Raw genomic sequence first — 15308 nt, forward strand, 5'->3', positions numbered from 1 at the left:
AGAAGAAAACGTTAAAAAGGTAGATTTTTCAATAAACAATTGGAATTCACAGGAAAGAATAACATAAATACATAGAAAAATAGGAAAACAACTGAAAAGTACATACTACTATATACTAACCAAAATAAAGCAGAGATAGCTAGTTTGGAATCGCAGAAAACAGATTTTAAGGCAAAAAGCATTAGCAATAAGGTTGTCACTGCAGACCAAAAAAAGAGTTCAACCCACCAGGAAGGCATAATTCTAGACTTTTTCGCCTAACTAGATAGCCTCCAAATATGTAAAGCAAAAACTGATAAAACAGGGAATCTGAAAATCCATCATTATAGTGAGAGATTTCAAAATACTTCTCTCAATTCTTGACAGGTGAGGCAAACAAACATTAGTAAAAACAGGGGAGATTTGAACAACTAATAAGCTTAATGTACATACATAGAAGATAACAATTGGAAAATAAACATTCTTCTTAAGCTCATATGGTACATTTTAAAAAACAGGGAGGCAAATCATAAGAGACTCAATCATAGGAAACAAACTGAGGGTTGATGGGGTAAGTGGGTGATGGGTATTAAGGAGGGCACAGGATGAATGAGGCCTGGGTGTTGTATGCAACTGATGAATCACTAAATTCTACCTCTGAAACTAATATACAGTATATGTTAATTAAATTGAATTTAAGTAAAAAAACTTTTTAAAAAATTGGCCATACCTAGACATAAAATACATCTCAAAAATTTTCTAAAAATTGGTGAAAGTAAAGGGTTTACATTTGTATTAGGTTCCTATGACTGCTGTAACATTACCATAAACTCAGTGGCTTAAAACAAGATCACTCTCACAGTTCTGAAGGCCAGAAGTCCAAAATCAAGGTGTCAGCTGGGTCCTCAATCCTCCGGAACCTCTGGGAAATAATCCAGTTGCTGGCCTCTAACAGTGCCCAGTAGCCAACTGCATTCCTTGACTTGTGGCTGCGTCCCTCCAATCTCTGCCTCCGAGGTCCCACTGCTTTCTCCTTTTCTGTGTGTAATCGTCCTCTTATTAAGGATATTTGTGATTCCATTTAGGGCTCATATAGATAATTTCATCTGAAGATCTTCTAACTTAATCACACCTGCAAAGACCTTTTTCCACATAAGGTAGTGTTCACAGGGTCCAGGGATCTGGATCTGGTATCTTTAGGGGCCACTATTCAGGCTACTACAGCATTTTTATATATATTTACTTTATGCCAGGCTAGATCCTGCGTACTCTAAAAATACAAATTTTTGCTCACCAACAGTCTACAAGCCAGGTGCTGTTCTCATTTTTCAGAAGGCAAAACTGAGGTAGAGAAAGGTTATAACTTGCCCAAGCTGGGCCATACCCACATATTCTCCAACCACAGTGTAATTATTTAGAAATCAATAGCAAAAGATTTCACTTTTTATTCCAAATAAATTTCAGATTTATGGGAATTCTACAGTGCAGCACACAGAGTTCTCATATACCAACTTTCACCTAGATTCTTCCAATGTTAACATTTTAACACGTTTGCTTTATCTTTTTCTGTATAATTTTTTTCTGAACCTTTTGAGATTGTTGCATAGATAATGTCCCATTATCCCTAAATACTCTAGTGTGTATTTCCTAAAATTCAAGAGCTTTTTCTTGAATTACCACAGTACAATGATCAAACTCAGGAAATTAACATTGATACGATGCTATTATCTAACCTACAAACCTTACTCAAATCTTACCCATTGTCTCAAAAATCTTATTTTTAATCAAGATTCAACCTGAGATCATGTGATATTTACTTGTCACGTTTCTTTAGTTTTCTTTACTCTGAAACTTTTGACAAATTTAAGTTGGTTATTTTGTAGGATATCTTTAAATTTAGATTTTTCTGATATTTCTTTTTGATTAGGTTCATGTTATTGCTTCTTGGCCTTTTGGCAAAGATCAAGTGTGATTAGGTTCAGATTATACATTTTTGGCAGGAATACTACATAATCTTCAGTCCACGATAACACAATATACAAAATATAAAATTGCCTTATTGGTTGTGATACCAACACAAGCATTTTACTTTATTTTTTAAGATTTTATTTATTTATTTGACACAGAGAAAGATTACAAGTAGGCAGAGAGGTAGGCAGAGGGGGGCGGGAAGCAGGCTTCCCGCTGAGCAGAGAGCCTGCTGCGGGGCTCGATCCCAGAACCCTGAGATCATGACCTGAGCCAAAGGCAGAGGCTTAACCCACTGAGCCACCCAGGTGCCCCAACACAAGCATTTTAAAAAGGAAATAGCATTTATAAAAATTTGAATTTGTGCTTTAAAAAATATTTCTAAACAGGTAAGAGGTCAAAGTTATAAATTTTTAAATATTAGCACTGAAAAAGAATGTGTGTATGCACATGTTTATGTACACACACACAAACACACACACACACACACACACACACACACTCCTGAATTGTGGGATGTAGCAAAAGATAATTAAACTTAGAGCAATAAATGTTTATGTCAGAATAGAAAAAATGTTAAAACATGGATGAAATGTTCAGTTTGTGAAATAAGAAAAATAACAGAATAAATTGCCAGAAATCAGGAGAACATATAGTGAGAAGGGCCGAAAGGATCGATAAAGCCAAAAGTTGCTTTTTTTTTTTTAACTTAAGGATTTTCTTTCTTTATTTGACAGAGAGAGAGAGAGAGAGATATCACAAGTAGGCAGAGAGGGGGGAAACAGGCTCCCTGTTGAGCAGAGGGCCTTATGCAGGGCTTGATTGATCTCAGGATCCTGAGATCATGACCTGAGCCAAAAGCAGAGGCTTAACCCACTGAGCCACCCAGGCGCCCCCAAAAGTTGCTGCTTTAAAAACTAATAAAGGAGATAAATTTCTAGCAAAATGGTCAAGGGAAAGAAAGTGAGAAAACACAAGGAATAGTGGGAAAGGAAAAAGAAGGCTTAAAAAAAAATCAAAGATTCCTCAAGTCACATTATGCTAATAATACACATAATGCTGGGAAAAAAAACGAGTCAGTGTTTAGAATTTTTTTTCAAAATTGACTCAAGAAAAAATTGAATGCTTGAGTAGTCTTATTACCATTAGAACAACATCATCAGGAGTTAAAAATCTTCCCAAAGATAAATACCATGGCCAGATGGTTTTATAAACTTCAAGGAAAAAGACTGCTCCAATCTTTTAGTCTTCCAGGGCATAGTAAAATAAGCAATTCCCAGCTCATTTAATGAAGTTATAATATTAATATGAAAGCCAGACAAATATGAAAAAGATTGCAAACCAATTTCCTAAATATAGATGCAAAAATTCCAAACAAAATACTAGCAAATTGAATTCAGCAGTACAAAGATAGTGAATTATGACCAAGAACGTAAGGTGATTTCATACTAAAAAGTCATAACTACACTAAACAAGATCTCTGAAATCTTTAGACTTCATGCAGTATGTACTTCAATATGTATGTACTCCTCGCCATTTTGGAATATACCAGGCATGCAGTCTCCTTGGGTTCTTTGCTCAGGCTGGTCTGCCTTCTCCCACAAGGCCGAAAGGCTTCCCCAAGACAATTCAAAACCTCTCTCCACACCCACTATGAGTATACAAGCCTCCCACTCTTACCCGACACACATTGATTCCCCATCCTCCTTACCTAGCTTCGTTCCGCACCCCTCACTGCATAGCATAAAGCACTTATGCTATGTTATTCTTTCTTCTTTTTTAACCTGTCTCCCTCCTTTGCTTGCCTCACCTTCCCCCAGCTCAAATGTAAGCTCTACGGAGGCAAAATCTTTGGTCCCTTTTTCACTGTAGTTTCTTCTTCTTTCCCAGAAGAGTCAACAGCATGTGGTTAGCACTCAATAAATGTACACAATGCTATATCTAGAAACTTTTGTAGTAAGGAAGACAAGTTTGCCTTATATCCTTTTAGGCTTATCATTTGTAGTACCCATTTTGCTGGCTTTTCAGACACAGGTAAAAGGAGAGTGCAAAGTTGTAATATGCCATCATCACGTTAACATGGTTTCATTTAATATGTTTGTGTTCATGCTGGACACAATGTTTCATTTCTAGATATCTCTATATAAACCTCTACAGAAAGAATTACATTCCAAGAGGGAATTTAAATTCTGTCCACATGTATAGTTTTCATCATGAAGTGAGTATCAAAGTACAAAGTAGTGAGCCCTTAAACATTTTTTAATTGGATTAGTTTCCAACATATTCAATAAAGAGCTTTGACAATTTCCTCTGACACTGTAACTACAGATCAAAGCAGCAGAATCCAGGACCACCTAAATCTCAGATAACTTGGTATCAACAGAGTTTAAAAAATTAGAGTACAACTTAAGTTTATTGCATTCTCATAAGGTATCACAATAAATCTCCTCTTCTACATGGCATCAGCACCATTTGTCTGGTGTCACCACTGATGTTCACCCCATATAAAGTTCAGTTCTGTCATATTTCAATGCAATAAATGATCCAATGAGAGGAAGTCATCTATTTAGGGCAGGACCACATTTGAGGAAATTGAGAACAGTCATAACAACTGTATTTACTCCCAGTGCATGGGGGACTGGCACAAAGACAACACAGAACGGCAATGTCATTACATGTGCAAGACAGTTCCTCTCGTGTTCGCCCCATGCTACTGCCAGAAACCATGAGAGAACAAGAAATTAAAATCTAGCTCACTGTGTTGTGAAATGAGTTGATTCTACATGAATCAGTCTCTCTTTTACTCTACTCTCTTAGGTTCCAACCTTAATCTAGCACACATAGGACTATAACATCAAGTTGATATAAAGTTAAGTCTAAAAACTGTGCTCCACTATATTGAAAGTTTGGAGTACCTGGGTTCTTTTTCAATGAATTTTTTCCTGTGCCTGGAAACAGAGTTTCATTCCCTTATCTTCAGTCTTGGGTGTCAAATACAAGAGGACACAATCCAAGTTGAAGTAGTAAAAGCTAGAGCTCAGAAGTTTGGAGACTGCTACAGGATTTGGTCAGAGTACAACTGTTTTCTAACTTGGATGGAAGGGAACATATTTTGTATGCTTGTACATCGATCCCTCCCCACGCTACCAATCCACTGAAAACTACCACGCACAATAATCAATGAGCCAAAGTGTGAAAGCAAACAAAGTATTGCTCAGGTCACTGTGGTTTCACCATTTCAACAACAAAATGAGAAAGAAAAAGGCAATGTGTTTTTCATAAAACTAAGTTTATTTTCATTTCAAAATCAAATTCAAAATCATATTTCAAAAGTGAGTTTAAATGATTCTGAGATTATGTTCTTACTTTTTGGGTGCTAAAATGTCTTTTCTCCTATGTAATGATGCTAAGAGCAGATGGTACTTTGGATCTTCCTATTTTTGTTTTACATCGTTAGCTAGCAAAACTAAAGGGTAGAAACACCTCAACACTAAACACGGCAATTACTTTTTTTTTTTTTTTTTTAAAACAAATCTCCTGGTGCTTAAAACTCAGAGCTTAGGAACCACAGCCTTCATAAAGACCTACCTTCTGTGTTACATGTTTCACAATATTGAATTATCTCTTGGTGATTTCCCTCAAGTTATGGAGCAGGATAAAAGTAAGTCTTAATTTATAGTAAGCCAGTGTAAAAACAGCCTTAATTTCAAGCACCAAAGAAATACATTTACAGTCATCACTGTGGTTATATCATCTTTTATTAAAACTAGTCAGACTGCTATCTACAGGGTATCGATTTCAAAGTCTAAGGTCACTTCTCTGTTACCATTACTGTTTTAGGAATAGCTTGTGGTCACACATGGGAACAGGACTGCTGCAGTGCAGAGACAAAGGAGGCTGGGGTCCAAGCAGGCCACTCTCCTGGGTCAGGGTTGTAGCGGCATGATAGTTGGCTGCTCATCTCCATGTATTTTTTGGCCCATTTACTTTTATAAATCATACCATATAGCTTTCAGTATTTACACGCATTTAAACTGAGAAGAAATATGTATTAGAGGAAAGCATATATTAGTGGACTCCATGTGTCAAAAGGAACTTCATGTTTCCTGTATTATTTTTACGTCATTAGCTACCTTTGAGAACAAAAAGTTCCACAGAAATATACACTTTGGGACATACTTTTAGAAACCTCATAGCAATGCTTATTACAGTGTGTCCTCCAATAAGTGAATCAATGAATCTCCACTCCCTCCAAGTGTTTAAAAAAAAAAAAATGGAGCTCGCCATTACTTTTTAAAGTATAATTCAGAGAAAATACAAGAACCATCGCCATCCGGGCCAGAGGAAACCACTGAAGCGTTATGTCTGGCTCTGTCATTCTGTGATATGCCAAAATCATGTTTCTTCCCATGACACTGTTCTTGTTAGTATTATTAGTTCTATGTCCATTTGATAGGAGCATTTACATTAAATTTCAAAATAACTCCTGGCAGTATTCAAAATGTATGTCCAGAACTCCTGAACACAACTTCTGCTTTTGTCCCAATTATGACAACATTTAGCCTTATTAGTAACTGATCAAATGACAACCGCAGACTTTGAAGACAGGTGGGTGCCTTGCCGTAAAGACACGTAGGCTGGCACACTGGGCCAAGCTACTCAGTGAGTTACCAGTGCTTAGTGCTTCTTGTTTTTCTTCATATAGCGAGCCCGCGTGGACTTGCCAAAATTCATGGTCATTTTAAAATACAGCCAGGTAGGCATGACTGAAATTACTGAGTCCTAGGGAGAGAAATGGGGAGATATGTCACGACAGCCTACAATTTGGGCTAAATGAGAGCATCCGATCTGATGTTTTACTCTACTGTTTTGTTGGTCAATTTTAAAGTTCTTGGGTGTTTAAAATAAAACATAGATGCCTTATTAGTAAGTCTAGACAATGTATAGATGCTAACACACCACATGCTATTTTGTGACCTAGCAGGAAAGAAAACGCCAAACCAAAGGGCTGATTGGAGACTTGCAAGGCTACATACCATAAGAGAATGGACCAGATATCCGGTGGTTCGGGACTGCAAGCCCACTGTTTTCAGCGCAGACTTCACATACGTCTCCGCAGACGGTTTATCCAGAGTTGGCTTTCGGATTTTCGACAGCTTTGTAGCCACGTAGTACGGCAGAACACTCTAGAAGGGCAACACCCCATCCCCACCACCACAAGAACAAAAACAAAAAACATGCTCTTGATTAGTTAGACCACAAACTGAGAATTGCTTGATTGCTCTTAGTGGCAGAAACATAGAAACATTTTGGTGAGATCTAAAGTCAGCTTGAGAGAGTACATGACGGCATAAAATCAACTGTAATACGGCAATCTATCAAGGAAACAATTTGAGACTGAGAAAGTATTAAAAATAAGCAGAAATAGACCTTTTTGTACCTTTTAAAAAGAAGGCACTTAAACAAACCTGGAGAGCGGTGGTTCTGGAAAGGATACTCTTTCCACTCTTGACTAAACTGAATATTGTTACAAAACCACCATGAAGGTTTTTGACATTTTATCCTCCCAAAGAGATAATGCTCATTTTCCTTCTAATTTGTCGTTCATTAAGATAGTTCTATCAGCTTTGGGGCCTCTAAAAAATAAGCATTTCGCCTCTCAGAATTTAGTTACGACTCTTCCTTTCCTAGTTTCTTACCACTGTGTCTGAGTCTTATAAACTTTGCTGCTGATAGGATAGGATCTTCCCCCAGAACACCTTTTTTTTTTTTCTTTCTTCGTTGTTGGGGGGAGACCCTAAAACCACATGGAAACAGCCTGGGTAACCGAGAGACCCTTGAGGGGAGTGGCGTGGGAGGACAGATTTGAACATGACCTGTCAGAAGGACTTAACTAGCGTCAAGTTCTTTATTGCTCAGGCTTGACACATTTGGATAGGATTCAACATAGAACATGAGGAGACCCTACTATAACGGGTCCTGACTCATGACACAAGAGGTTCCTTCTGCAGTTTGAAGTAAGTTGGGCTATCATTCATCAAAGAGTGAATGTATTCTGTTTCCCACGTGTGCATGAGAGGAAAGGGTATTGAGGACAGTGATGTTTCTGTTAAAGAAGAGGATCTAATACCTGGTGGTCAAAATAAAAAACTTCACTAGAGGTAGAAATAAAATTGAGATATGTTCCAGATGAGGTGTTTCCTTCCTGCTGAGAGCTGGAAGGAATGTTCCCATGTCTCTTTGGGGTTTTTGCTTTTTGGTTTTTGAATTTTTCCCACTCCAAGTATGAGTCAAGGAATATAATCCACCCTCATTAACATGGGAGCTGAAAGTCCAGCCTGCCTGGTAAGAACACAGTCCTTCTCCATTTTTCTATTACGTGCCGGCAGCCACAAACCCACACTAAGTTAATTAATATCCCCCAAGTACCTCAATACCTGGGCCACCTGTGATTAGGTGACTCTTGGTTTTTGAGAATTTACCCCTATCCATGCAACCCCCCACTTCCTGAGCAAAAATACTTTGTCGAAAAGGTCTTTAATTTTAAAGCCATGTGGCCAGGATACAGTATGACATGAAGAGTTCACTGAGACTCTAACAATGGGTGAGGAAAGAAAACCATTTGCCAAGCTGAGTGGCAAACAAAACAAAAGAAAGCACATGCCTATGCACCATCTGGAATAATGAAGGAACACAAGCAAGCCGTGTCACATCTCTGTCTCAGGTTTCCTGGTTATAAAAAAAGTGAAGATTTAAAACCCCATTTCCATCTATGGATCACGAGCCACTGAGGGTTCTGTAAAGTTCTGAGTGTCTCAGGATGAAGATGGTCTGATAATTATACCTTCCAATTACATCTTGATATGATCACCCTCCCTCTCTCTGTAGATACATGGCATAAGTTGGACTATTAGCCTCCTGCATAAGAATTAAGTGGCACTGCCCGGATGAACCACTTGATGGTGCCATAAGTTCACTCACCATTCAGCTAAACCATCCAGAGAGCCTGAGGAACCTCCTAGCTCTGGAGGTGGAGGCAAGAGACATATGCCTAGGAATCCCAAGTCTAGCTATGTTTTTCAATGAAGAAACTTAAATTCTGTTCTGGAAAGGTTTTTTTATTTCCACCAATGGCTTAAAATCAAGGCAGTTAATGTGGTCTAGCAGAGGATGCAAAGGATTCAAAGATGAAATACTTTAGAGCGAAGTCTTAAATAAAGTGGAGGACTTTGCCAGGTAAACAAACAAAGGAAGAACATTTTGGGTAATGAGAACAGTTGGGAGCATAGAAAAGGAGAGAGAGCACAAGGTCCTCGGGCAACTGCAAAGCTGTTCAGTATGGTTCAGGTGTCAGAAATGCATGGAGCATGGGGCACCTGGGTGGCTCAGTGGGTTAAGCATCTGCCTTCGGCTCAGGTCATGATCCCAGAGTCCTGGGATCAAGCCCTGCATCGGGCTCTATGCTCAGTGGGGTGCCTGCTTCCTCCTCTCTCTCTCTGCCTGCCTCTCTGCCTACTTGTGATCTCTGTCAAATAAATAAATAAAATCTTAAAAAGAGAAAAAAGAAATGCATGGAGCAGTGGCAGGACGAAAGCTAAATGGAACAGAAAACTAAACCCAATCACTGGACAGTAGTGATTTCTAGAGTATCAGCTCTATGCAGCCATGGTCTTATTCACCATCATATGGCCAATGCTCAGAGCAGCCCCTAGCACACAGGAGGGACGCACAGATCTGCTGCATGACTTGGTAACAGAACTCCTCAGTGTGCACGGCACTGAAGAATTGCATCGGGGCCCCCTTCCACTGCTGCGGTCAGGAAAATTAATGACACCAGGAAGTTCACAATATAATATGGTGTAAAATTTTAGATATTATTCTGAAGCTTAAGCAAGATCACCTATCGAAACTAAGACAAACTTACAGGTCTAGCTACTTGCCAAGAATTTAAAAAGGAGTATTTTAAGGTATGTGTCAAAGTAAAGAAATACCCCGAAGTGTCATCTAGGTACATCCTTAAAGAAGTCACCAAAAACACAGTAAACAATAACTAAATTAATCCATTTTCCTCCCTACTCATGGAAATATTACAGTGAACAGGTTGGGAATATAGTCACCCTTCTACAGGAAGTATTTTGGGCAGGACAAATTTTACAAGTTGCTTAAGCTCAAAACTTTGCCATTATAAAGATTCCCGCCTGGAAACAACCTGGACCTTCACAACCACAGGTGCAGGCAAGTGCCCTGGTCTTCCAGTTTGGAATCCCAACGTGAAAATAATTAGGCCAGAAAGCAAAGCTGTTGTTTTGTCCTTATTCAGCTTGCTTTTTAAATTTTATTTTTTAAAAAAATATTTTATTTATTTGAGAGAGTGAGCACCTAGGCAGAGGGAGCTGCAGAGGGAGAGGGAGAAGCAGGCTCCCCGCCAAGCAGGGAGCCTGATTGGCGGTTGGGCGGAGGTGGGGGGTTTGCAGGGGGAGCCTTGATCCCAGGACCCTGGGATCACTACGTGAGCTGCAGGCAGACATCTAACCGACTGAGCCACCCAGACGTACCCCAGTGTGTTTTTTAAACAACAATCCCTGGAAATAACGTGCATCTTTTTTTCCTCCCCTACTGGAGTAGCTTGCTTAGGTAATCTGGTCCTTACAAAACAATTTAGGGGCCTGACTCAGAGTAGGAAGGCTACTTAACGTAGCATCACGGTATACTGCAAAGATGGAGACCACGGGGCACCTGGGTGGCTCAGTGGGTTAAAGCCTCTGCCTTCGGCTCAGGTCATGATCCCAGAGTCCTGGGATTGAGCCCCGCATCGGGCTCTCTGCTCACCAGGGAGCCTGCTCCTCCCTCCCCCCGCCTGCCTCTCTGCCTACTTGTGATCTCTATCTATCAAATGAATAAATAAAATCTTAAAAAAAAAAAAAAGATGGACACGAAATACTGTGTGGCAGGCATTCAAGAATCAGATACTGAACGTCATAACTTCAGGTGGTAAAGCATCTCTCATGTTGTCACCTGTACTAAACATGCCTTCTTGAATTTAAAAATGACCAGAACAACTCACAACCGGGCTTTGGAAAACATGGATCCAAAGGACACCAGACTCCAGGCCATTTGCACAATACAGAATTCTGGACACGATGTCTGATCTGCCTTTTGTGAGCATCACGTTCACCAGTGTGACCAGCACACATTCTTCAGGCAGAGGCTGTGGCTCTGCGGAGGCATCATTTAGAGAACCTCTCCTTGTGTCTGTTCATCTTCCATCTCAGGATCTGAGATCCTCCAGAAGACCCGTAACTATGTACACAGAATGCAGTTTGGGGAGCTGGTGTTCCTTTACTTGCGGGCCATGAGATAAGCATTTCCACAAAAGGGCTCTTGCTTATCTCATCACTCTGATGGGGAGAGATCCCTGATTATATGGCATTGAGCAAAGGCGCCACAGTAACATTACATATAAACCTTAACACCTAAGCCCCAAATGAAGGAGTTAAAATGTACTATGTTCTGTACAAAGAAAATCCTTGATAAAGACTGGCTGGGTGGTAATCTCACAAATGACCTACCTCCAAACACGTGGAATTTATTTGTTAACATTCACATAACAAATGGAAAAACTGTGTAAAGCATGAAAAAACATTTACTTAACAACAAACATTTCCTGAGCACCTACTAGGACACTGTTGTCAGCAGTGGACTACATTTGTGAACAAAAGCAAAGTCCCTAATCTTATACAGCTTAAATCTGGGGCGGGGGTGGGGCACAAAGACTATAAACAAGTAGTAAAAAATGATACTACATTGAGAGGTGATGATAAAAAGGAAAAAAAAAATAAGGACAGAGTAAGGACAGAGGTGACAGACGCTGTTCCTGCAGGTGACCAAGAAAGGACTCTCTGATGTGGTGACATATAAGCAAAGATTTCAGTGAGGGGAGAGAGCTAGCAAAAAGTCTATCTTGGTAAAGATCCTTTTCAATGAAAGTACAGAAGTGCAAAGGTCCTGAGGCAGACATGCGTTTGAAATGTTTGAGGAACTGCAAGGAGGCCAGAAAGATAGCAGGGGATGAGAAAATGTGGGATGTTTGCCATCAGAACATAGTAGGTCATAAGAACTCATGATTTTACTCTGAAAGAAATTAAAGGGCACAGGAGAATTTTTGAGAAGAAAAGTGAAATGACCTGGATTTAGCTTTAAAGAGATCACTCTGACTGTTGGGAGCAGACTGTGGGGACTATAGGCAAGGATGGGAGGAGGGGAGGCTGGGTAGGAAGGTACTGCAAAATATTCAGAGCACACAATCATGATGGCTTAAATTAGCGGTAGCAGTGGTGGTCCCAGGAAGTGGTCAGATAGTGGATTATGTTTAAAGGATACTGAAGTCAACAGGATTTCCCAATGCACTAAATTTGGGGTATGAGAGAAAGAGGTAGTAGGATATGAGGTGGGGGAATGTCAGTTTTGAAATCAGGCGGACTTGACCACTTACTAGTTGTCTGATCTTGATCAAAATACTAAGCTTTAAGTTTTTTACTCTGCAGTTGGGGGATATAGCATCCTTCTTATTCTACAATTATGAGGATTAAATAAAATACTGTCAGTGAAAGTGTGTGGGGTTTGAACTCTGGTATTTACTAAGGTTTATAATGTTTATATTTTCCAGAATAAATTTAGAAAGAAAAACTTGGCTGAATTTTTATATCTTGTAAAAAGTGGAAGAATGCCGTATTTATAGAGTGGCTCCTGCGGTAACCACCTGTTAGTTCTTTCTGGACTTACTCCGACACCTTATAATTATTACCTCTTAAGGTTTTATTTCTTGTGATGCACCACTGTTGTAAAGAACCAAGCAAAGTGGATGTTATCAATGACAAACATGGAGATTCACGTGGCTGGAAGGGATCAGAGTCCGATGACCTCCAACGGGACTAAAGTTACAATTCTTAAGCCAGTTCTCAAAGTTGGTGCAGTTATGGTGCAGATACGATTATTTCTTGGGAGAATTATATTGCTTTATAGTTCTACTTAGATTCCATCTGCACTAGCAGAGAAAGACACAGTCCATTGCCTTCTTTTATTGGCTTTGGCAATTAACAAGAAGAATGGATGAAGAATTTGGTTTTCAATCCTGATAGCCGCTTCTCAGTATTTAGCTTCCTACGTCTTCGAAGCCCCAAAGATCTCCATGATTATTCAAAGCTATAAAACATTTAACAAAATATAAAAGAGAACTATCTTCTTTCATTAAAAAAAAATTGGAATTTTGTTTTTCCCTCATCTCACTGTGTCCTATTTATTTTCTAAATTTATTCTGATTAAAAACTACATTTAGATGAATTAACGAAACCACCAACTCTCATCACCCAAGAGGACCAAAGCATTGGAAGGTGGTAACTTAAGAGAAGGGGGCCCAGTGAATGTCCCCATTACAGTAAGTTCACATCTAAACGGAGTATTCTTCTGCAATCTCATGATAAAAATGAGAAAACCCATTTCATTTTCAGGCCAGGTGAAACTACAACCACCTTCTCTGGGTTTCGTGGTCTCGACCTGTGTCCTCGTCTGTCCTCTGGTAAGGAGTCAGACAAACTAAACCCTAAAGGATGGTTTCAGTTAGCAAATGATCTCCTTGTTGATAGCATTTCCAGAAACTTGGTTTCCCAGCTCCAAGAAAGAAAACTATATGGTGCAGAGAAACACCTCCATGAGAAACAGAAAGAACATAGACTTTGGAGTTATTCAAACCCAGGTTACAAATCCAGAGATGGGAAAGTTCCCCACACTTCCCCACATTCGTGAACACATCCCCCTCCTCTAATTTCTCCATAGCGCTCTCACTGGATACTGTCATGAATGAGAATTCATGTATCTGTTTACCTGTTTACTGTCTGTCTCCCAATTAAACATAAGTTTCTACCACAACCATCTCTCTCCATCTTTTTGCCATTGTATCCCCAGGTACAGACTACCAGGTACCCTCTAAAATTTGTCTACATTGAAGAAATGCGGCTCATGATATATACCTCTAGTTTTGGACTTACTATCTTTCTAATGTGTTTAAATACCTGTCTTTTCTTTCTTTGTGTGCCTTGAGGACAAGGATGGTGTCTTATTCACTTCATTACCTCCCTGCCTGCCCAAGGACCTGGCAAGTAGCAGGCATTTGTGGTCTGACACACTAGATGGACCTGACACAAGTGACACAACTCCTATTGCTTCTTTGTTTCCTAGGTGTAAAATGGTACTAGGTTGAGGTCTAGCTCAAGGAACATAACAAAATAGGGGAAAACATGGAGCATATTGTACATATTCAACAAATATAAGTTTCTTTCCTCTCTTCTTCACATTTGGATATCAATTCCATTTCTGGCGTTCTTACATCTGCCCCATCATTTGTCCCCACTTGCCAAAAGGGGAGACTAGGGCTCAAAGTAAGGAAGCGGCTTTCTGTAGGTCAGATGACCACCGACTGGTGATATCAGAAGTAAAACCTTGGTTTGCTGACGCCAAGCCCAGTGTCCCTTCCTCACTGCCCACAAGCATACCAGTGATAACTGCGGTCTGCATAAAACCATGGTCTGGATTAAGAAGCCGAGACTTCTTGGACGGAACTGACCAACTACCCACTCATGAAGCAGGGCTTCATGAATTCTTTATCATCAAAAACCTCTTCCTAAGGCAGGTTGGTGAGGAATCATCACAGGATGCGGAACCCAGGGAACACTAAACTGACAGGGAGACAGGATATCTGCCTGGTCTCAAAGTGCCTTCCCACAGACTGCTTAGCAGTGCAAGGGGAAAAGACAGTAACTCTACAGCAGAGAAACTGAGGAGCACCTTGAGTGAAGCAACCAAATCAACAGCAGCAACGAAGGGCCAAGGGCTATCGTGTGTCTCCGGATGTGATGCCCCGAGAAAGATATAAAACCACGCATGCCATTTTGGCCAGGAAAGCATAACGTGATGTTAACTATGAGGAAGCATCAGATAACCCGCAAATAAGCAGTGTTCAATCAAAAGGAGCAGGGCGCGTACTCTGCTCTTTAAAAATGTCAATGTCATAAAAACAATAAAAAGCTGTGGATTTATTCCAGATTAAAGTAAACTAAAGGGACGGGACAACTATGGAGTACCCGATCCTAGGCTGAATTCTTAACTGGAGGATAAAAAAATGCCATAAGGAATATTACGGAGTCAAAAACTAGAACACAGATGGTAAATCAGATAAACATATGATGTCAATGTTAACTCTGAAGTTGCTAAGTGTGTGTGGTTATATAAGAGAATATCCTTATTCTTCAGAAGTGCACACCGAAGTATTTAGAGGTAAAGAACCATGATGTATGCAACTTACCTTT

At 39.8% G+C, this 15308-nt stretch overlaps 1 protein-coding gene across 1 annotated transcript in view; it reads right to left on the bottom strand.

Moving 5' to 3' along the window:
* Nucleotides 1-5228: 5228 nt before the first annotated feature.
* The window catches only part of LOC111149694 (hydroxysteroid 17-beta dehydrogenase 12), a 171032-nt gene continuing 160952 nt past the window's right edge, over nucleotides 5229-15308 (bottom strand). The window contains exons 10-11 of the mRNA XM_022506917.1: nucleotides 6984-7133; nucleotides 5229-6729 (exon numbers count right to left, since the gene is read on the bottom strand). Coding sequence (XP_022362625.1) covers nucleotides 6625-6729; nucleotides 6984-7133 — 255 coding nt within the window. The 3' untranslated portion in view covers nucleotides 5229-6624. The remainder of the gene's footprint in view (nucleotides 6730-6983; nucleotides 7134-15308) is intronic.

This window comes from Enhydra lutris, unplaced genomic scaffold, assembly GCF_002288905.1.
Source record: "Enhydra lutris kenyoni isolate GAN:26980312 unplaced genomic scaffold, ASM228890v2 scaffoldscaffold22, whole genome shotgun sequence".
NCBI lineage: Eukaryota > Metazoa > Chordata > Mammalia > Carnivora > Mustelidae > Enhydra > Enhydra lutris.